At 45.3% G+C, this 24,869-nt stretch overlaps 1 protein-coding gene across 1 annotated transcript in view; it reads left to right on the forward strand.

Annotated features, from left to right (window-relative positions):
* The window catches only part of LOC141141328 (fibrinogen-like protein 1), a 60,679-nt gene that overhangs the window by 24,141 nt on the left and 11,669 nt on the right, over positions 1-24,869 (forward strand). The window contains exons 2-3 of the mRNA XM_073629001.1: positions 8,816-9,327; positions 21,380-21,605. Of these exons, the coding sequence (XP_073485102.1) occupies positions 8,992-9,327; positions 21,380-21,605 (562 nt within the window). The 5' untranslated portion in view covers positions 8,816-8,991. The remainder of the gene's footprint in view (positions 1-8,815; positions 9,328-21,379; positions 21,606-24,869) is intronic.

Here is a 24,869-nt window from a genome sequence, read left to right on the forward strand (position 1 = left end):
ACTTTTTTTCTCAAAGAACTTCTGTGTGGGAAAGGTTTAGAAACTTGTGATGATCTCAGTAAATTTGTGAAGAGGTAGTTGGACAAATTGACTGAGGAAGATTTTGTGCCATTCTTTGACCAGTGCATTAAGCACCTGAAAAATGCACGGGTCTTAATAGTGACTATGTCTTCAATAAATTAGCTTTTTGCTGGTTGAAAAAAATTCCGTTCTCAGATTATTTTTCCCTTGAAAGGCTTAAAACTTTCAAAACTACCCCTCAAACTTTACAAATTACAGTTTTTGTGTTCCTTGTCTTGACTTTGGGGTCCTGTTATCCTACTTAGAGCTTGGGTTTTCTCTACACCTGTCCTGACCCTAGCTCTGGCTCCTTATTCTACTTCAGCAATGAAGTAGACAGAAAAGTGTTAATATTTCAGAAAAATAGATGCAGTTCTATTTCTGGAGTAGGATGGGTGGGAATCTTGTGATGCTCCATGGATGCTGCTTAGGGAAAAGCTTTTCAGCTGCAGTGTGGACAGAAAGAGTCTCACGAAAAAACCAAAGCCTGCATCTCACTGTGCTTTCCTCAGACCAGGCCAAGCAGTATTTGTGCATATTTGACAGTATGACAAATATGGGAAATTTTAGACATAAGGGGACTGTAATGTAAATAATCTCCAAGAAGTCTCAAGTTATATAACAGTCTATGTCCCCAGTCTTGGCTATCTCCACCAGTATGTCCTCTGTCTCCTATAGCATGACCCCAGTCTATGACCATTTCCAGTAGCGTGTCCTTATTCTCTTACAAAACAATTTAGCATTTTTTCAGCCTATTGCCATTTCCTTTAGTATATGCTCAATCTCTGACAGTCTCCTGTATCATGCCCCCAGTCTATGACCATTTCCAGTAGTATGTACTCATTCTCTTCAATAATCTCCAGTAGCATGCCCCTAATCTATGACCACTTCCAGAAGTATGTTCCCAGTGTCTGACAATGTCCTGTAGCACGTCCCCACTTTTCTGATCATTTACAGTAGTATGTTCTCATTCTCTTATGGTCTGATGTATAATGCCGACAGTTTATGGCCATTTCCATTAGTATATCCCCAAGCGCTGACAGTTTCCTGTATTATGCCTGCAGCCCCCCAGTCTAAGACCATTTCCAGTAGTAGGTCCTCGGTCTCTTTCTTATAGTCTCCTGTAGCATGCCCCCACTCTGTCACCATTTCCAGTAGTACTGTATGTCCTCAGCCTTGGACAGTCTCCTGTAGCATGTCCATAGACTAAGATAATTTCCATTAGTATGTACTGTTTTTGATAATCTTCAGTAGCATGTCCCTAATCTATGACTACTTTCAGTAGGATGTCCTCATTCTCTTATGAGGTATGATGTGCAATGCCTCTAGTTTATGGCCATTTCCATTAGTATATCCCCAATCTCTGACAGTTTCCTGTATCATTCCTGTAGCCCCCCCCGGTCTAAGACCATTTCCAGTAGTATGTCCTCAGTGTCTGACAGTATCCTGTAGCATTTTACCAGTCTATGATCATTTCCAGTAGTATGTTCTCAGTGTCTGACAGTATCTTGTAGCGTGCCTCCAGTCTATGATCATTTCCAGTAGTATGTGTTCAAACTCTGAGAGTCAGCTGTAGCATTTCAATAATCGATGACCATTTCCAGTAGTGAGCCCTTAGTGTCTGACAGTCTTCTGTAGCATGTCCCCAGTCTATGACTATTTCCAGCAGTTTGTCTTCCTCATCTGACATCTCCTGTTGCATGCTCCCAGTCTATGACCATTTCCAGCAGTATGTCCTTGACAGTCTGATGTAGCAGGTTTATAGTCTATGACCATTTTCATTGGAATATGCTTGATTCATGACAGTCCCCTGTAGCATGCCTCAACTCTATGTCCGTTTCCTATAGTATATCCTCAGCCCTCTGAAAGTCTCCTGTGACATGTACATAGTTTATGACCATTTCCAAGGCTTAGGGGAGACCTCCATACTTTATTGATATGGGGCTTATTAACCTATAAACTAGAGTTCCATGGTGCCTCAATCATAGATTGGATGTGTGTGTCTGTATCTGAATGAATCTGTATAAAATGTGCTATGTGAAATAATATGTTTATCTGCTCTGCAGTCAATATTTTATTTTATGCCTTGGATAAACTTTGAAAGAAACACCTCTGTCCATTTCTTTATTTCTGCCCCGGACTCCATTGGGAATGTTTCATCTCACTTACAGTCTTCTAAAGTATCATTAAAGGATTTAAACATAAATTTGAGGGTCCTATTAATCCAGGACAATACTTTCGGGGGGGGGGGGGGGGATTTTAAACTGCTACTGATTATCAATGCTTTGATTCCAATAGGGGAGGGGATCTTGTTGCCAATGACCATAATTTCCGATGGGTCCACCAACAGTTCTGTGGTTTGTTGGCTAAAAGGCTTATTTTCTCAGCAGCTGCTGGTTACTAAGTAGTTTCCAACTGTTTTAATGAATTCTTCTTTAAGGTAGAAACGAAGTGTTAGCTCTTTGTGCATATTCAGTGTAGAGAAAGGCATATCTGAAAGTATTTAAGAAAAATATCCCTTGTCTTGAGGTTTATGCATGTCTTGCACCTCAATAACTAAAGAGTATTGTGTGGGTACAAAGATTGTGGCATATGCGTGCCATGTAAAGCATGAGTAGGCCCAGACATTATTTAACCTATTTAATTCTCCTTTTAAGCCATGTCCAGTGTTTAGCACAATGTAGCCATGACCACTATTTTGCTATGGCACAGAGCATGTTGTCTTCAACAGCAAGTCTGTTACGTACCTGAAGGGAGACTGAAATTACGAGGTCGGCCTCTCTTGTATCTCCAGCCCGGGTCCCACTGAGGGTGGAACAGAAGGAGCCGAGGGACAGGAGGAACAAGAGTGCCTGCAGATGAAGACCCGGAAGCTTGTAGCAGGAAGTTGCAGTTGGTTGCAGGACTGTAGTTGCAGACACTCGGATGGTAGTGCTGAGCCAAGCAGGACACAGGAGCAAGGTCACAAGGATAGCCGGGTTCGTTAACAGACGGGTAGGAGGGTACCAGGACATCAGACAGAGGCAAGGTCAGATGGGAAGCCAGGATCAGGAGCCAGGGATCAGGTATAACAGAGTCCAGTAGCAGAGTCAAATGGAGAGCCGGGATCAGGAGCCAGAGATCAGGTATAATGGAATCTAGAAGCAGAGTCAAACAGGAGCCAAGGTCAGCAACGGGTATCAGACAGGTTAATCACAGGGTTCAGGATATCAGGAGCACAGCTGAAGACCAGTCAGCACTGATCAGTGGTTAGGGCACCCTTTAGGTAGGCTGTCTGGCACCAATTGGCACTAGGGAGGCGCATCTGCACATGCACGCTGGTCGCCACGCACGCACATAAGTGCATACGGGCATTTGCAGTCGCCCGTAAGTGCGTGCCAGGCAATTTCCACCGGTTTCCTTATAAAGTCTTTCTTTCTAGAGTTGGGTGATATAGGGTAGTGTTGTCATTATTGTTGGAACAGAAAGACACAGATAGTAACAATAAACTTACAAAGGATATTACACTTCCTATATTGTTGCAGTTTGCACCCCACCACTTACTGTCCCTTATAGGAACAAAGGTATTAAATAAAAACCTGACACAAATTCTATCACTTTTCAGTTAAGGTGGATGTAAACCCCATTCATGAAATCTGACCTGGGCACATATATCTGTATTGTTTACTTATCTCTCTCCAAAGCCCTAAGTCCCTTGTCTCTCTGCTGCTCCATTCCTCTGTTATAAGCATGATAACTTCTGACAAGTTCTCCGACACAGGAGATAAAAGCAGCTTGAAATTTGTGTCGGGAGGGAACTTGGAGATAGATAAGCAGAGAGACTCCCCTCCCAGTGCTGAAACTGGAAGAAAAATTTATAACACAATGTGCACTTTCTTAAGAGTCTAGAGAGCTGAAGACAGAAGATATACATGTAAACCTTTGTAGGAGGATTTATTTAATTCCTGTGTATCATCTGAGGCTGTTCACTTCACTGGGTATATATATGAGGGTTTACAACCACTTTAAGCTTATTATTATTATTACATCCATTGGACCCTAAAATAGAGTTTCTGAATTTCCCATCAACAGCTGTGGTATGAACTTATATATATTGACATCTGCACTGTTTGAATTGTAGTAATGAGTTGTAATTGTAATGAGAAATGTCATAGTTTTAGCAGCCTTTCTAAGCCTTGAGTACCCTAAGGTTCCCTAGGGGGCTCCATGGCTGATGAACAATTTCTGACTCTCAGACAAGTAACCACTGAAACCAGTAATCTTTTTAGCTATCTTTAAGAAGGGGGGGGGGGGGGGACTCTAACCACTGATCACCAATGTAAGGAGAAATCCTCCCACTGACCACCAATATAAGGAGCATTCTTCCCACTGATCACCAATGTAAGGGGCATTCTTTCCACTGACCACCAAATTAAGGGGCATTCTTCCCACTGACCATCAATGTAAGGGGCATTATTCCCACTGACCATCAATGTAAGGGGCATTCTTCTCACTGATCACCAATGTAAGGGACATTCTTCCCACTGAACACCAATGTAAGGAACATTCTTCCCACTGATCACCAATGTAAGGGACATTCTTCCCACTGACCACCAATCTAAGTGTCATTCCTTCCACTGACCACCAATGTAAGGAGCATTCTTCTCACTGACCACCAATGTAAGGAGCATTCTTCCCACTGTTCACCAATGTAAGTGTAGCACCCTCTAGTGTGCTAGGGAAATAGTGCAGGTTTTTTCAGAGAAGGTACTTTTTCAGGCTTGGCTGGCAGCCAAGCCTGGGTGTGTTTTTGTGATCTGGGTTGGGAGTGACTCAGAGTAATGCGGGGTGACTCACATGTGGCATCACTGGGACCTCCTACTTCTTTCCACAACCTTCTAGTGCTTTCTGGAAAGAGAGGCTGGAGGGGAGGTGGAGCCACCGGGGGTATTCTGAGGAGCCCTGACTAATCTCCAATCTGGATTGGCAGGGGGCAGGCCTCCTTAAATATCCAGGGTCAGCCCAGTGGGGGAGGAGTTGTATCGGGTGGAAGATGGAGATGGCGTGTTAGGCTGTGTTGGCCTTTGAGGGAGATCCCCAGTCTGAGGGGGGTAACATTGGGCCTGGGCTTGGGTGTGGACGGAACCCTCTTACAACCCATAGAGGTGTCCTGGACAGGAGGCACAGGAGGAGCAAGAGAGGACAGCGGGAGAACACTGCCAGGCAAGTCTCCAGGAGTTCCACAGAGGCAGCCAAGAGGGCTGGTGTGTGTTCACACCGTCGGGAGGACTGGGGGGCATGCCTGAGAGGACTAAGATGGGTGCAGAGCCAGTCTGGAGGATGGTGGTGGCATGGGCAGTGGAAAGGGGCAGCTGCAGCCAGGAGGGTTGGAAGTGCCTGAAGAGGTGGTACTGGGAGCAGTACCCACAGGGACAGCTAGCACTGGGACTGTTGTACAATTTTGCTACACAATAGGGGCCCATGGTCCCTGCCTGTAAAGGGCACCTGCTTTAGGCCTGGCTGAGCCAGTGTTAGGCCTACCAAATCAGTGCTAGTCAGTCTGGAGAGTGCAAGAAAGGAAGCAATGTGCTGGAGGAGTGAGGAGTTTCAATCAGAAAGGAAGTGATGTGCTGGAGGAAAAGAGGAATGTATATATTGTGATGTATATAGGAGTCACAATGTTAACAGTTAATTACTTGGGCATCTCATAAGGAGCATTCTTCCCACTGATCACCAATGTAAGGAGCATTCTTCCCACTGACCACCAATGTAAGGGACATTCCTCCCACTGATCACCAATGTAAGGAGCATTCTTCCCACAGACCACCAATGTAAAAATCATTCTTCCTACTAACCACCATTGTAAGAAGTTTTTTTCCTAGTAACTATCACACTAATGTAACATGAGCTGTAGATATAATATTTATTAGCAAGGGTTCCCTGAGACCGGAATGTAATCCTGAAGGTTTTTCTATGACAAGCAGGTTGAGAAAGACTGCTCTTACCTCCAGACTTTCTGAGATGAGCAAAATGAACACCTATATATGTAGGCAATGGACAGATCCCTTCCATGCCCCAATTTAGTCAAACCCTGAGAAAGAATACTCCAAAAAGTGTTGGTACTTTTTTACCACTGTTTTTCATTTTTATTGTTTTTATAATAACAAATATGATAATTTAGAGGTTGGATTAAGGTTCAGGGTAGTATAACACTTTTGGTATGTCTGTGAAGGTCCTCATTTATCCAGGCCATGGTATATCAGTAGTTGGATTATGTACGAAAGTTCTTCAACATGACAGAAGTCCAGTAAAATTGGCTATTAGCAACATGGTTTCTGTACCTAAATAGTATGTTTTATAGAGATCTTTACATCAGGGTAGAAAGGAGGAGGAAGTAAAAGGGACATGAAAATTCGGTTTAGAAATAGGGTTAGTCCCATCTAATAATGGACAGTAGTGTTAAATGCTATAGTAGCCATTCTCAACCTGGGTTTCATGAAGCACAAGTGTTCCTTTGGACTTTTCTAGGGAGTTCCATCAGCAGTGGTGGATTGATCACCTGCCTGATAGTGCCTGCATAGTTCTGGCACCAATGCATCTCACCAGATCCAGTAGTGTGGTGTCAGTGGAGCCTTTCCTTTCGTCTCTCAGGAATCCATTTCGGATATTATTTTACTTATATTAATTCAGTTTGCCAATCGAGCTATTTAAGTCTTTACAAGAATACATACACCATCCAATCCCTAATGAGAGGACAGTGTTCAGACCATTGAAATGTGTTGACTGTTTATTTCAATTTGATGAAAGGTAATTTAATGATGACAGTTTCCTTTTATGCATTTGTGGTTTGACACTCCTCATGTTACAGTATCTTTTCTCTCTGATTATGGGTACCTTAAATATGGTGGCCCTGCCTGATGAGAGCAGTCTTACCTGGGCCATTGAGCTTTAGAATTTGGCTTTACATCTTGAGATACCTATATTGGACACTAATATGAAGGGGGCATTAATATGAAGGGGGCCATTGAGCTTTGGAATTTGGCTTTACTTCTTGAGATACCTATATTGGACACTAATATGAAGGGGGCATTTTCCAATGACCACTTGTGTAAGGAGATACTTTTCCAATGTAAGGGAACACTTTTCAACTAATCACCAATATAAGGACCATTCTTCCCACTGAGACCAATGTAAGGAGGCATTTCGTCATTAACCACCACTGTAAGGAGAGACTACAATCCCTTTTTCTATCATCCATTCTAAATGCTTCTTTTATGTATTACATCTATATCTACTGATAGACTGTAAGATGTGGGAATAATAGGTTTTCTTGACAGTTTCCCGAGACCTGAAAATTATTTCAAGGGTTCCTCCACAGCAAAAACAGTTGAGATTAAACAGTACAGGATTTATATAGATCCATATTTTTTTAATTTTGCTGCCACCTGGTGTTAATTTGTTAAACTGCTTGTTACTTACCTGATATAGGCTAATATTCCACTCCATAGTTTTTACATAACTTGTATACGATATATAAAGAAGAGTTGTAGTTTGTAGGTTATCTCTTGTGAAGCCATTAATATTTATGCTGCTATTGTTGACCATACTCTATACCAGCCTTTCTCAACCTTTTTACCCCAGTGGAACCTTTGAAATAATCATTAGGTCCCAGGGTACCCTTCTTGGTAAATTTAAGTCTTTAGGATGCAGTGGGAAAAATGCTCCTTACATTGGTGGTCAGTGGGAGAAATACCCCCTTATAATGGTGCCTTACAGACAGCTAAAAAAAATTGTTGGTAGCATGCTACTGGCTTTGACAAGTGGCATTGGACCAAGAACTTTCCAAGTACCATCGGATGGGAGGTCAATGAGCAACAAATCAAGAAACTCCTAGCAATCTCTTGAGGAACCCTAAGGTTCCATTAAAACCCTGGTTGAGAATCGTTACGTAATACAATTTGATTGAGTAATCTCCTTTTGCATGTAGTAAGTGGCAATGCTTGAATGGAATAAAATGACATGGATTAGTTAGAAGTGTCCGCATATTATATAGTTTTGATTAATCTAGAGGTGATTGTGCAGAAATTGTAGGATCAGATAGAATAGTGTAAGGCCAACTTAGGGATGTTAAGTCCAAAGTGCATCAACTGAAATTGTCACCTATATTCCACCATTAGGAAAATCTAGGAATTTTGCAAAGTGGACAATCTGTTGCCTTCTGTCACCTTTTTGTGAAGTTTAAAGAGGAGTACTTGGCTGAACAATCTTCTGGGAGGACATTTTGAACTGGGCGGCCTACTATTATTATAATACCATGGCCTGCTATGCCCATGGGTTCCAACACTTATTTTTTAGGGTGCAGGAGTAAGGGAATCAAGTGGCAGCTCCATTGGGTACCTTTGAAGGAAGGACCATCATGGTATGGATAGGAGATACTGTACAATTTGCCAACAGGCTTTGGTTCAAATGTGATTGGCAGGAATAGAAGGGGCCCTGTAACCAGGGCAAAGGTAATGAAGGTAAAGGGCCATCCATAGTATTCAGCATATGTAATGCTACAGAAGACTGTCAGAGGACATAGGACTGGAGATAGTCAGAGTCTTGGAACATGACAAAAGATGGAGACCAGGTTAGAATACCCCAATTTGATAGAAATGGACCAACACCTGGAAAACAGATAGTTTTGGTACTGTGACTCTCCTTCAATTGTATGCCCTCTGTTATATGGAGCATTATGCTGCATGCAGCTGATTAACCTATATTTGCTTTTTTTCAGGCCTGATTGCAATGCAGTTGCTCTTTGAGATACTTTGCCCATTGGCCGTCCTGTGAAACAAGAAATGTATTTATTAAGACTTTTAAAATTATAAAATTTAGAGGGATAGACCTCTGAGCCAATCACGGGTGCCTGAAGGGCTATTGATTTTGGAAAACCGTGCTTTGCTGTTGGCTATGTTAACTGGAACTCTTGTATTACGTTTAATATGGTCGCTAATACAAAGCACCATTGCACTTAATGATCCTCACCAGACACCTGTTGGCGACACAAGGCTTTGTGGGGAGTACAGCAACCAGGTCCTGGCTAATGGACGGTGCAGGATTGTCGCCACTCTGCCTCAACATGATGGTCACCGGTGCCCAGATATGTTTCGTTGTACAGATGAAATCTCGTACTGGCTCCATGAGAACGAGCAGAGGAAACAGGAGGTCCTGGAGCTCAGAGAACTGCTGTCAGAGCTTCAAGAAGAACTCAGGAACCACAGACATCGCCTGAGAGTACTAGAACAGGTGGGTGATTTACTATGACCAGAAGAAATAGGGCTTACATCAATGGGCTTAGGACTTGTGTTCATGGCATCAGTTTGAGATGCTTCTAAAAATATTCAAAAGTGAGGACATAGATTGTATCAATACCTTTATTTGCAGCCTCAGTTCCAAAGATGAATGAACTGGAAGCACTCTCAATCTTCTTGCTCATTCACAAACTGAAGCATAGCAAACACCATTTACTATGCTTCGGTGATGAATAGGGTTATTTGTACCGATCACTCACTGTGTTCGTTCAGAAAAGGAAGGGGCCAATAAATTACATATTTACCGACTCCTTCCCCCCCTCTCCTCCCTGAAACATCCATCCGTATGTCCACAGCAGCTGCTGGCAGAAGAGGAAAGGAGGGAAGCCAGCAGCACTGCTGGGAAAAGGGGCACATCGGGGCCCAGACAGCAGATGAAAGGGGTGTATGTGGTAGAACCACTCCCCTGCAGTGCAGCCGGAGGGAGAAGCTGGCAGCATTGCAGGGGAAGGCAGAAAAGAATTGGTGTCTGCAATAACACAGTATAGCCAACCCTCCTGCTCAACAGGTGACTGAGCCCCCCCCCTTTTGGGCCCGGGCCCAGTACAGGAGGGCTATCTGTACTGGCCGACTGTGGGCCACTATGGGAGGTTAGGGGGCACTAGGGGAGCTAAGAGGCACTTTGAGAAATTAAGAAATCTGCAGCTAACTGAAGCACCAAGAGATAGAAAGCTGTGACCCAGTGGTTAAGGAGGGAATATCTATATTCAAGAACGGGGTGCATTTATAAAGGATTCCCTGGACGTTTATCTAACTGTATATTACTCATTTATTTTAGAAAAACGTTTCTAAGGATCGCTGCACAAAAATGTATTCAAATAAAAAACTTACCAAAAACAATTAGAACTATCCCATAATTACAGTTGTGGGCTATCCAAATAGCGCCCTTCTTCAGATAGGAACACATCAACATTTACAAAGCACATACAAGTTTTTATATATACATACAGGGCTTTTTTCTCAGAGCATAGGTGTAGGAACTCCCTCCTTGTGAATCACCTCTCGTCTCCGCCCCCTACCCACCTCCGAGCACTCTTACTTGGTTCCACCCCCTACCCACCTCCCAGTACCGCCTCTTTTAGAGAATACCAAATAAGTATCATTTTGTGGTGCTAAGTAATTTGTATGAAACAAAAAAAGCCTTAAAGGCATTCTCGCCTTAAGATCCCCTGCAGCCAGCAACAATAGACCCCCTAGCAACAACAGACCCCCAGCAAAAATAGATCCTCCACACAACAATTAACCCCCCTCTGCAACAAAAGACCCCGCTCAAAACAAAATACCAACCCAGCAATCAATAGACCCCCTACAGCTACAACAGATTTCCCAGCAGCGAGAATCCATAGACCCTCTGGCAGCCATCAAAAATAGGCCTCTCCTTCAACAGTAGATCCCTCCCAGCAACAATTGACCTCCCCAGCAACAATAGAACCCCACGCAAAAATAGATCCCCATCAGCGACAATAGAGCTTCCAGCAGCCATCATCAATAGACCCTACAGCACCCCTTGCCATTACATACATTCAGTGGTGGAGGTGCCGGAACTGCGTTCCTCCACGTTCCCCCTGAAAAAAAGCCCTACATATCATAAACACTTGGAATCAATTTAGTTAATTAGATAAGCATCTGAAACAACGTCAGCAAAGTGTCTTCAATTAAGCAAGAGCAAGGAGATGACTGAAAAAATGGATACAATCCCCAACACCACTTCCGAAGCAACCCAATAAACATCTAATGTAAAAAAAAACAATAACAATAATGATAATATAAACAACTGCCACTAATGGATCAATATTATACATAGCTAAAAAAATCCTCATAAATAGATTTTAAATAAATTTAAAAGAAAGAATTCACCCTATATAGATAAAAATAGGCTTATTCACACAAAAAAATATAAAAGAGGAGCTAGAGCCGCTCCCCACAAAAAAAAAAACTAAAAGTCAGCAGCTACAAATACTGTAGCTGCTGACTTTTAATATATGGACACTTACCTGTCCTGGAATGCATCAACGTCGGCACCCCAGCCGATATTTCCATCTGCACTCCGGTGCTGCCAACGCCATTGCACGTAAGGGAAACTGACAGTGAAGCCTTATGGCTTCACTGCCAGTTCCCTACTGCGTATGCGTCAAAACCAGGTACCCATTCCCCCCTCCCTCCTGAAAGGGGGGGGGGGGAGCAGATGAGTGGAGCTTCCCCTTTTGGGTGGAGCTCTGCTTTAAGTCCTTTTGTGGTACAGTGTATCCAAGAAATGTATCCACTGCACCTCCCTCTTTCTCAGTGTTGACTCACGATTACCACCTCTTCTATTTCGATTAACCCCGTCTATGACCATTAATTTTAACTGTGAGATTGCAGGTCCTTTCTTTATAAAGTGCCATCTCAACGGTAATTGAGTTTATGATGATTTGGATAAGCGCAACCAATATACAGTATGGTAATTCAGTTAACCTATCTCTTATCAAATATTTATGGTGTGCAATGTGATCTTTCATTTTTGTGTGGTCTCACCCACATAGAGGAGCACACATGGGCATTTGATCACATAAGTAACAAACGAGGATTAGTAAATGGGAAATCCCTTAATATCAGCTCAGACAGGGGAGTTAACCCATATTGTGGGGTTCCAAAAATGTCATAGTAGGAGAAGGTGGACAGTAATAATCAGTGCTCACTAGTCTGTCAGGTAATGTTGTACCCCGTCTGTATGAAGGAAGAGGGGGTGCACAAAACTCAGGGGGCCTACATTTACTCATGAGGTCTCTCTAACTCTGATAGCTACAGACTTTGCACAAAAGACTGGTGCTCTAACCAACCAGTGGGACTCTGGTGCAGCCCCAGTGGACAGTCTATTTAGGATAATGGGTGACCCAGTACATAGTTCCTTTTCAATGTCCACTTATGCAGCCCAACTACCCCCTTCCTCACAGAGCCTAAACCTCTTCAGGTATGGACAAACTGCCCCCTCAGAGGTAGAATCCTAAATTTCATGTAGTGCTTTTCAAAAACGCTGTAACCAGTGGCAGCTGGTGCTCAAAATTTTTTGGGGGGGTGCAAACAAACTGAAGAAAAACCCCCCATCAATTGCAGCCACTGTGCCATCAAGCGCAACTACTGTGCCCATCAAACGCAGCCACTGTGCCCATCAAGCGCAGCCACTGTGCCCATCAAACACAGCCATTGCATTATGGGATACTGTATAAAAGCCAGAGCACATGTGCTCAGAGTTAGTTGAGTCGGGGAGCAGAGTCCAGGAGGCCCTGGGTGGTCGACCCTAGGGCCCTAAAGAGTCAGAGAGGAGCTGAACCCAGAGGTCCTGCAGAGCTGATTGAAAGGGGGACATCAAGAAGGATCCGAGTCTGCCTACAGTGAGTACAGATCTGTGTCTTTGATGCCTGTCAAGTGAGGACCACACCTTCATCTAGAAGAGTCAGTGGACGGGTGTCGATAAAGGGGATGCTAGTGTAAAGTGTCCTGAAGATAATGTAGTTCATCAAGTCTGCTGCTAGTGAGAGCAAGAAGACTTAATCCCTCCATAGATGTGGATGTATGGTTAAAGCAGTGAGTCTGCTTTCACAAATCTTCTGGGGAGGCCAAGTGAGAGTTGTCCTTATCTATTGTTAATAGTTCAAGTTGAAGTATCCCGCTAATCCCTTCTCCCATCCAAGTTCCACAATAAATATCAAGAAACACAAACACCCTGGACTGGTCATTGAGTAACGAGCAAGGGGGAAAACCCCTAGCATTCAAAGTGAAAACCCTTAGCAACTGGCTGAATGTAACCAGAGTGTAAGAGAAGTCCGGTTGATAGACGCGTGTTGGAGCACAGGCGCGGGCACACTCTAGTGTGCGCCAAGAATAGTATGTATTGGCGCATGTGCGTGTACGGGCACAAGCAGGCACACGCGTGAGCACACGTGCACGTACTGGCGCCAGCCGGTCTATTTAAACAGAGCAATGACACACACACATTGCTGAGTGGTCTTTCAGCTTGTACCTGTTTACCTGTGTTTGATCTGTTCCAGTTTTCTTGTGTTTGACCTGGCTTGTACCTGAACCTTCCTTTGGACTTCCGCCTGCCTTCCTGTGACCCCGGCTTGTGTTTGACCCTGCTCCTGCTTCATGTTTCTGTACGTTGCTGCCTGACTGTGTACCGAACCCGGCCTGTATTCTGTCTTTGCTTCTGCCTCACATTCCGGTACCTGCTCTGCTCGGCTGTTGATGACCCCCTGGCTTATGTTCCGACCACGCTTCCGCCTGCTGATCCAGCAACACGGAGTTCCTGCTCTTGATGGCTATCCAGTGATCTGCAGCTGTCAGGTTCTTGCCAAGGCCCAGCCGGTGCCACCTGCTACATCGGCCCTCATTCCACTCTGTGTCCTTCACTTCACCAGGTACGTGACACAGAGAGAGTCCTAAGAAGTCAACACTCGGGGGCGTGGCCAAGACAGGCATGTGAGAAGACGTGTGTCTCGCAGCTCCTCCACAGCACAGTCTACTGATCCTCTCCCAGCAGTGACCTGAACGTGAGAAATGGCTCTCCAGCTGGCTACCGATCGGGGCAACATCCCGGACCACCGGCCGGCCCTCTGTACCCGGGGAAAAACAAAGAAAAAGGAGGATTTCATGCATTCGGAAATCCAAGATGGCGCCGCCGCGGCCCTGGCACAGCGCACGCCGAGAGGAGCAGAGGCATCTAAGTGGGATCCCAACAAGAAAGTACAAAAGATACAGGGTAAGGAGTACCCGAGAGACATGCTTTATTATACCCAAAAACTGGGGGGCCCCCTGGATCAGAATGAGAGAGGAGGTCCCGCTCAGCCTCACGTGGCACCACAGGGCTCAGCAGTACAGGGCTCACAGTGTCACGATGCAGGAGAGAAGGAGGGACAGGGAGAGCAGTATTATGCAGCCGAGCACTCTCTTCCCCTGCCCACGGACACAGAAACTGAGGACACTGAGCAGCCAACTTTGGCTGAGATTTTGAGAGCAGTGTATGTCTGCACAGCCTCAGTAAATACTCTCAAGGAGCAGTTTGGGGGATTAAGTGAAGACGTTTCCCTGCTGAGACAGGATTTGCAAAAAATCCGGGAATGCACAACCGCAGTGGAAAGCAGGGTGAGCGAGGTTGAAGATAAATTGCCCCCAGTTGCTCGGCAGGCCCATGTAGCATATCAGCTGGCTAAAGATACCAACAACAGAGCAGATGACATCGAAAACTGTCTGAGACGGAATAATGTGCGCATTGTGGGGTTACCGGAGAAAACAGAGGGGAGAGATCCTACCACCTTTATTGAGGGGTGGCTGCAGGGGGTATTTGGAAAGGAGGCCTTTTCCCCGTTCTTCACTGTAGAGAGGCCTCACCATACACCAGGCCTCCCGCCACAACCAGGTGCCCCCCCCCAGGCCTGTCCTGTCCTCGCTCGTCTCCTACATTATAGAGACAGGGAGGCGGTACTGAGACAAGCCAGGGATAAAGCTAATGTGCAGGTGAACGGAGTCCGAGTGTCCTTCTATCCGGACTTTCTGCGGATGTGCAGCGGCGCCGGGCCAAGTTTTCAGATGTGAAAAGGCGTCTAAGATCATTGCAGCTTCCTTACGCCATTTTGTACCCCGCCAAGTTGAGGGTTACTGCTAACCGTCAAACCCATTTTTTTGAATCAGCTCAGGATGCTGCTCTCTGGCTGGATCGTAATGAGCAGGCTTTACACCACAGAGGTGGAGAGGAGGATGGTGATTGATATGTTCGTTGCTGCAGCTAGTCACCATGATGACCATTGGATATACTAGATATACCGGCAAGTTTTATATGGAAAGCTCACCTTTTGCCCCTTTGTTTTACCAACCTTTTTTTTTTCTCTTCTTTTGCTATGCCTTATCTGCCCCCTTTCTATCTTTGGTACAAAGAGCTGCTGACGTTTGTTCTGATCCTGGCGGATAAATCTTGGACAGGAGGGGAAACCTATGCCTTGTTCTGCTGGGAGACATAATACTACCATGTGAACCTTGAGCTATCTTGTAAAGTTGCAAGAAAAATGCGATCTTTCTACGTGAGATGTGGAAAAGAAGTGCTTAAAGTGGAGTTCCACCCACTTTTACAACTCTTTAGCATCCCTCACTAAACTGTGCACTGTAAACAAACTGAATATTTTTTTATTTTTTTTCTCAGCACCTACTGTATATCTGCTGTATTCATTTTTCACTTCCTCCTCCCTGGCCGCGGCCCATCGCATCATTTCCTGTTTGCAATGCCTTCTGGGAAGGGGCGGCAACTTCCTCTGAAACTGCCGTTGCTATGAAAACCTGACTTGAAACCTATTGCACTGCTTGTGCTGCACTGAGCATGTGCGAGATCCAGGAAGAAATACAGTCTGGCTTCAGATGCCCACACTTAAGATGGCCACGGCCTGCTGTAAGTTTATAAAATAACAAACTACTGCTATAAACTAACAAAACAGACCTTAGTTTACAGACTAACTTTACTAGAATACATTAAGCTTGTGTATTATAGGGGTATTTTTATTTAAAAAGTATCATTTCGGCCGGAACACCACTTTAAACAGTTTTTGATCCACTTTGGATCATTCTGGCCTGTCCTGTTGATGGCCTGGACACATGTTTGGTTTCTATGTTTAACCCTTTACACCCACAGGCTTCGATTGAAGGAAATTAAGTTCTGGACTTGTTACTATGCAAAATATGGCATATTTGTTGTGCCTAGATTATGGCTCACAGCAAATATCCTATGCAGGGGGGTAACCTGGCTGTTATTGGACTGGCCCAACGTCCCCACAGGGGGTTATCTAAACATGGTCTACTTATTGCTTAATCTATATATGTGTTGCTGTTCTGTATGTACCCTGTTGTTCCTAGATATCATGGTTCCCAATGGCTAAGGTGCATGTGGTGTCTTGGCACGTTAGGGGGCTAGGTTCCCCACTTAAACGCATGATGATCTCCACCTGCCTGAAAAAGTTTCACCCAGCCATACTGTGTTTCCAGGAAACACACTTGACTCCGGAAACCCAAAGCTGTTTAAAGTATTCCTAGGCGGGGAAGGTGTATCATTCCACACACACCTCCTTCTCTAGGGGGGTGAGTGTTTTGGTGCACAGTGCCATAGATTTCCAGGAGTTTGACACATATATAGACTCAGAGGGGCGATATATTTTTTTGCATTGTCGCATAGGGTCGCTACACTGTATTTTGGCATGTATATATATTCCTCCTCCGTTCGCGGTGGGGGGTGCTCCGGACGCTGCTGACATATATGGTGGGCAGGCCGGATCTGCTGTTACTGATAGTCGGAGATTTTAATTGCTGGCCGAGTCCCTCCATGGACAGGCACCCGAGTGTAAGGGGGTCTGCCTCATCGAGGGAATCACCATTGCTGAGGTTACTTAATGAGGTGGGCTGGGTGGATGTCTGGAGACACAGGAATCCATTGGAGAGGCAGTTTTCCTGTTTTTCCAAAACACATGGGATGCTTTCCAGGATTGATCTAGCAGTTTGTGACCCTGCCATGCTCCCATCCATCTCGGAGGTGATGTACAAACCTCGCAGTGTGTCTGACCACTCCCATATGGTGATGAGTTTGATAGTGGCTCCACTGTCAGGGCTCCCCAGGGCACCCTGGAAATTGAATGCCTTCTGGCTAAAGCTATTTTTATCCCCTGTGGAGCTGGAGAGGAGCATGCGGGAATTCCTAGCTAGGCAGGAATTTTCTGATTCCCCTTTGACTCAATGGGAAGCTTTTAAGGCCCACTTGAGGGGCCTATTAATTGCAGAAATTACAAAAGTTAAGAGGCGCTCATCTGGGCAGAGGGAGGAACTTGAAAAGCTGGTGCAGGATTTGGAGGAACAATTTGTTAAGGATCCCACAGACTCTGCCAGGGAGTCTTGGAGGTTTACTCAATCAGTTTATGAGCGGCTTCTGTACTCCATGGCAGAAAAGAAAAGATTCTTCTCCAAGGCAGCTTTCTTCGAGGAGGGTGAAACCACGAGTCGCCTTTTAGCCAAGATAGCAAACTCACAACAGTGGTCCCCAGTAATAGGGGCAATCAAAACTTCGGAGGGGAAACTAGTGAGCTCCCCTGATCTGATTCTACAGGAACTGGCAGGATTTTATGAGAACCTGTATCTTCCTACTGGACAGCATACTGTGGAGGAACTTATGAGGTACCTACAGGACATTAGTTTCCCACAGATCACCAATGAGCATAGGAGGGCCCTAGATGCCCCACTTACAGTGGAGCAGTTACAAACGGCGCTGGCAGAATTCCCAAACTCTAAGGCCCCTGGGTCAAATGGGCTCCCCATGGAAATCTATAAGCAGCATGCTGTAGTTCTTCTTCCTAAGCTTCTGGCGGTGTTTACTGCAGCCAGGGAAAATAGAACCCTGCCCCCCTCTATGTCCACAGACAATATTGTTCTAATACTAAAGCCTGGGAAAGACCCTGTTGACTCTGGATCATATAGACCCATTTCCCTGCTACAGAGCGACATTAAGTTACTGGCAAAAGTGCTAGCAATTAGGTTAAATAAGGTCAATAGTGCATCCGGATCAAGCAGGGTTTATGCCGAATAAATCAACGGAAGTGAATCTCAGGAGACATTCGAACATTCAGTCCCAGGCAGATAACAGGGGACAAAGGGCTTTGCTCTCGTTGGATGCTATGAAGGCCTTCGATAGCATCGAATGGGAGTATTTATGGGGCGTTCTCCAGAGGTTTGGATTTGGGGAAACATACATTTCCTGGGTTCGTTTGCTTTACTGATGTCCGCAGGCAGCCATTAGAGCGTCGGGCCGAATGTCTCCTATCTTTGCGCTGGGTAGGGGTACAAGACAGGGGTGCCCTTTGTCTCCCCTGCTCTTCGCGCTAGCCATTGAACCCCTGGCTATCACAATTAGAGATCACCCGGGTATCACTGGCTTTCGATATGGGAACAGGCATGAGAAATTGATGCTCTATGCGGATGATACTATGATTCTGCTGGGTGACTTGGAAGGTTCCCTTAGGGAAACCATGTCAACCATAACAGAATTTGGCACCTACTCGGGACCCCAGATCAACTGGACAAAATCCTCCCTAATGCTAATAGATGAAGGGGGTAGGCCTCCCAACAACAACTCCATACCCCTGTCTACATCTTTTGGTATCTGGGAGTCCAATTAACGCCTACGGTGAGGGATTATGGAAGATTGAATATCTCCCCACTACTGCAGAAATTCCGAGATCGGATTAAGACATGGAACTCATTATGTTTATCCATAGCTGGTAGGGTGAATCTGATCAGGATGATCCTCATGCCCCAGTTATTATATGTACTCCCCAGTTCTTCAGTAGTGGTCCCTTTGAAAACGTTCAGAATTGTAAACTCCCTCTTCTGCTTGTTAATTTGGAAGAATCGCCCTCCCAGGATCAAGCTTGAACACCTACAGTGCCCTAAAGATGAGGGGGGCCTAGCCCTACCGAGCCCATGGTTATACTATTTAGCAGCGCAGCTCCATCACTTAATAGGGATCATGGGTGGGGAGGCAGATAGGTCAAGTATCACCCGCAGCTCTTCGGAGACTGTGATGTAGCATACGGTAAAACGAGATTCAGTGCCGGCGGCACTTGAATCCCTAGCTTTTGGGAAACCAAATACGAAATATCTGACCTATAATCTTCTCCAGAAAACCTTGAACAAAATTAGATACCTACAGGGAGTGAAGGGATACACTGAGTTTAGCCCGATATGGTCCAATGGGACCTACCCTGAAATAGCACAGTTACAGCATGGGGCATTATGGAAGAGATTTGGGGTGATATACATTAGAGATATTTTTCAGAACGGAATTTTACTATCTTTTGAGGCTCTGCAGGAAAGACACGGCTTGCCGTCCAATATGAGGTTTCCACTATATGCAATTGAAACATGCGGTGAAGGCTCAGAGCATTGCTTCCGAGTGGTCTCCTTCACCTACACCATTATTTAACTTAGTCCTGAGAGCTGCCAACACTAAAGGTTTCATCTCTCAATGTTATAATATGCTCCTGCAGAGCTTCATGAACATCCCTTGAGAATGATGGAGAAGTGGGAGATAGATGTGGGACAGATAGATGGAGACCAGTGGGAGTCGATTTTTTACAAGCGGTGCCCACGAGTTCACTTAATGTATCGCAGAGGCTAACACAACTGTATCTTATTTTTAGAGTGTATTATACTCCACACAGACTGCACCAAATGGGTCTCAGATTTTCCCCGACGTGCACTAGATGCAAAAGAGACCATGGAGATCTGATCCATCTTCTGTGGCGGTGCCCGAAGCTTCGGCCTTATTGGGGCGGAGTGGTGGATACCATTAATAGGGTATTTCAGATCTCTATGCCTACTGACCCAAAACACTGCTTATTAAATGTGCTGGTATTTGAATGGGAAGAGAGCGTCAGAATAGCAGTTACTAGGACCCTGTTGTTAGCACGTAAGATGATAATGCTTCACTGGATATCAGAGGATCCTCCCACAGTTAAGGAATGGATCGCCACAAGTTGGGAACATGATCAGATTGGGGAAAATGGTATATCAGCACAGGGGGTGCACCCGAAAGTTTGAGAGACTCTGGGGACCGTGCAGTGGCGTCTCCAGCTTTCATATTTAGGGGGGGCACATGGGGGGACAGGGACAAAAGTAGGGGGGCAACTATAAAATGCAATTTCAAATATATATATATATATATATATATATATATATATATATATATATATATATATATATATATATATATATATCCTGGGGCCCTTTACTATGATCCCACAACGGCCCTTTCACATGTTCTGCAGTGAGCTTCTTCCTACTGTATTGGGGCCCCCCCAGGGTGGCAAAAAACAAGAGATATATGTCACCAGCATACCAAGAAAATATAAGGGTCCAAATCAGTGGGAGAACTATCAGGATTGCAAAGGTTGTCTTGCCACCGGGCCCTGGTGTTCTGCCACTGAGGGGTTCCCCAGCCTCCTCTTGCTGTCCTGCCCCTGCTACTGACAGCGCTGGTCTGGCATCTCTTGGAATTTACAGGCTGGTTCACCTGTTCTAAGTTTTTTCAGTAACTGAGAGTCCTGGTGGAGTCCTTCCTGCAACTGGCTCTTCTCCCTGCCAATGAGGATGCAGGGGAAGGAGCAGATCGGGCGGCCGTGGTTGTGTGAGCGCTCGCATTATGCAGTGTCAGCAAGCAGAGGGAGGGGGGAGGAATCACCCGCAGGAGCTGATTGGGGACGCTCTCTCTCTTAGACACATGGTGGGGGCACATGGTGGGGCACAGCATATTGTTGGGGGAGTCAGGGCCCCCCCTAGGGACACCATTGGGACCGTGGCTGGATGTACCGGGACTAGCCCCGGTGGATCTGGTGATGGAGAGATTATTGGGTCTAAATGCTGACTAAATACACTTGAACAGACTATTGATCAGAAAGATAGGCCGCACTTAGGTTTGTGGTATTGCCAAATTGTAATGAGAATTCTTAAAATATGCAATGTAACTGAGTACTGTTGAATCCTGGTTATGTTTGTTTATGTTGAACTAAATAAAACTTTTCTTTGGATAAAAAAAGAGAAGTCAACACTCAGCAAGCCCTACGGCATGGGGTCTTCAAACTACGGCCCTCCAGTTGTTCAGGAACTACAATTCCCATCATGCCTAGTCATGTCTGTGAATGTCAGAGTTTTACAAAGCCTCATGGGATTTGTAGTTCCGTAACAGCTGGAGGGCCGTAGTTTGAGGATCCCTGGGGGACAGTGCTATATTGGAACAGCTGTGGAGGGAGGAGGAGCACCCTGTTCTACCTCAAAATTAGCCTTAGACAGCACCTAGGAAGATGGGACAAAGTACTACATGCATAGCTTGGGGCAGGAGGAACGGGAATCTTTGCCTGGACATCTGGGATAGGGAAAGGTCAAGAAATTCTTTAGCCTTCATTCAATCTCCCATTTTCTCTTTGTAGTCTGAGAACATCCATCAGAACTCGTCACTCCTACACAAGGTGAACAGTCTGGAGGTCTGGGCCAGTGAGAGCAGCACGTTGCAGCACCTACAGGCGACCTACATCTACGACATTCAGGCCCAGGTCCGCAATTTGTCGCTGATGATCGATGGGTCCAACCGGAACTCCTCATGTTCTCCTGTTCCTGCAGCACTGAGGAACCATCAGCTGCATCCCCCCACGGGAGGTAACTCGTATCTTCTTCTTCTTTGTATGGACTCAGGGAACTCTGCCTGACGTAGCAGCTTCATATAACCTTAAACTCATGTTCAGAGCTTTTGTTCTCAGAAAATAGGTGCAGGTCCCCCCCCCCTTTCCGAGTCACCCCGTGTCTCTGTCCCCTACTCACCTCTGAGTACCTTCCCTTGGTTCCACCCTTTACCTAGAGAATACAGAAAAGTAACATTATTTGGTTCAGTATGCAATTTGTTAATGAAAGGCAATAAAATAGGTCCCTATTCAGCCAGCAATAAAAGACCTCCAGCAACAGTAGATCCACACAGCAAAATAGACCCGTCAGTAACAATAGATTCCCCTCAGCAACTATTGATCCCCCCAGCAACTATAGCCCCCCCCAGCAACAATAAATCTCCCCAGCAACAATAGATCTCCTCAGGAAACCATAGATCCCTCAGAAACGATAGGTCCACTGAGCAACTATAGATCCCCTCAGCAACAATAGATACCCTCAAACTATAGATCCCCCAGAAATGATAGATCCCCTCAGCAACTATAGATCTCACCAGCAATGATAGATCCCCTCAGCAAAGATAGATCCCCCAGCAACAATGAATCTTCCCAGCAACAATAAATCTCCCAAGCAAAAATAGATCCCCTCAGCAGCAATAGAACCCTACACCAACAATAGAACCCCACATCAACAATAGATCCTCTCAGCAAAAATAGATCCCTCCCAGCAACAATAGATCCCCTACAAGAAAGTACCCCCCAACAACAATACATCGACCCCCAGTAACAATAGATCTACCAGTATCCAGCATCAATAGACTCTTCAGTAGCCAGCAACAATAGACCCCTCCCTCAACAATAAGTCTCTCCCACCAACAATTGCCCCCCCCCCAGAAACAATAGACTCCCCCACCATCAACTATAGATTCCGTCAGCAACAATGAATCCTCCCAGCAAGAATAAGTCTCCCCAGCAACAATAGATCCCCTCAGCAGCAATAGAACCCCACACCAACAATAGATCCACTCAGCAACACTAGATCCCTCCCAGCAACAATAGATCCCCTCCCACAAGAAAGTACCCCCAGCAAAAATAGATCGACCCCAGCAACAATAGATCTACCAGTATCCAGCATCAATAAACTCTCCAGCAGCCAGCAACAATAGACCCCTCCCTCAACAGGAAGTCTCTCCCATCAACAGTCGACCCTTTCCCCCCTAGAAACAATAAATAACCCCCACCAGCAAAAATAGATCCCCCAGCAGCCAGCACCAATAGACTCTCCAGCACCCCTTGACATACATTCAGTGCTGGAGGTGCCAGAACTGCAATCCCGCTGAAAAAAAGCCCTGGTCATGTTAAAAAAAAAAAACTTAGGCTGACCTTCAGCCCTTCAGTCTTGCACAGTTGTATGGGCACCTCTAATGTACTGAAAAGACTTATGTCGTGTACAGACGATCGGACATTCCGACAACAAAATCCTGAATTTATTTCCGACAGATGTTGGCTCAAACTTGTCTTGCATACACACGGTCACACAAATCTTGTCGGAAATTCCGATCGGCAAGAACGCGGTGACGTAAAACACGTACGACGGGACTAGAAAAAGGAAGTTCAATAGCTGGTGCGGCTCTTCTGCTTGATTCCGAGCATGCGTGGAACTTTCATTCATTGGAGGCTCAGAACAACATGTGGGTGCTTTGCAGAAATTATCAGTGCTGCGCTAAACCAGTAAACAAATTCCATCAATCAAACATATAAGTACATATAAGTACACATATACAGTGCCGATTCAATAAAAAATACATAAGTGTTCATCCAGTGAAGTGGAAAAGTACTCCAAATAAAGGGGTAGTCCCCTTTAAAAGTGCCAAGTAAGATTCTTTTCTTTCTTAATTCCGAAAAGTGTTGATAGAATTCACCATTACCAAAAGCAACGGGGATGCGCGCTTACTAGAACGCAATGACCCCCCTTACACAGAGTGGTCATCAAAGCTCAAATTGCATGCATCGATAATCATGGTGTGTCCCTCCTGCTGTCTCCAAAAGCTTACATCCAAACACAAGCTCCTCCAATATTCCAGTTCATATAAGGGCAAGCAAAAAAAAAAAAAAAACGCTCCTCAATCTTCATAGAGCAGTAACTTTAAATAATATCTACGTTTATTTAAAGTCAAACTTACATAAGCAGTATAATCCTTACATAAGTAGTGTAATACGACAGATTCCTAGTATTTCCGGATGACTTCCGGTATACTTCCGCTATGCGATGATGTCAGTGGGAGGCTCCGCCCCAAGCGTTTTGTCATCAACAGACGTCTCCCAGGGCATGGGGACATAAGTAGTATAATACTTACATAAGTAGTATAATACGGCACAGGGCTGCTGTAAGAAACCATGGGGCCCAAGAAAGACAACCTGACACGGGGGCCCACACAGCCAATGCTTCAGGTATGGTAGAAAACACGGTACCGATCACCCATTGCGTTCATTCAGGAGTGGAAGGGGCTGGTAAATATGACCTAACCCTTCCCCCACTCTCAATCTTGAAGGATCCTAGTGTGTGCTTGTAGGTGTTGGTGGGAAGAAGAGTAGGGAAGCCAGCAGTGCTGTGGCGGTAGAGGGGGGGGCACACAGGGGTGCCTGGGCAGCAGGGGGAAATGTATAGTGATCTGTGAGTGTGATCTGTGTGGTGAGGGAAGGCAATTACTGGAACCAATCCTTTGTGTGGCTATTTCAGCAGCAGCTGAAATCCATTGGGAGGGAGAGAAGAAGCCATCTAGTACTGTAGAGAGAGCCATAAGGAATTTGCTTTCAGTAAATGCCCCCCTGCCGCACTGATCACCTTGTCTGCTCACATCTGATTCACCCTGCTGCATGGGCCCCCCTGCTGGCCTAGGCCCCGTACAGGAGGACTGGTGGTCCCCCTTATCTACGGCCCCAATATGGCTGATTCTTAGTAGTTTCAATTGACTTCTGGTATACTTCTGATACATGATGATGTCAATGGGTGGCTCCGCTCTACGCGTTTTGTCATCAAAAGATCTCTTCCAGGGCATGGAGACAATACTGACACCATTGTGTATATATATATATATATATATATATATATATATATATATATATATATATATATACATAAAAAACAAGCCTCGTTCCTGGTCACATTTAAGCTCATTCTGAATAATTAGTCATCAACACTGGTTTGCTAACCAAGCCTCAATCTGGGAGAGCAATGCAAATGTCCAAGCCTCATATTAAA

This window comes from Aquarana catesbeiana, linkage group LG04 (assembly GCF_042186555.1).
Source record: "Aquarana catesbeiana isolate 2022-GZ linkage group LG04, ASM4218655v1, whole genome shotgun sequence".
In the NCBI taxonomy this organism is placed as follows: domain Eukaryota; kingdom Metazoa; phylum Chordata; class Amphibia; order Anura; family Ranidae; genus Aquarana; species Aquarana catesbeiana.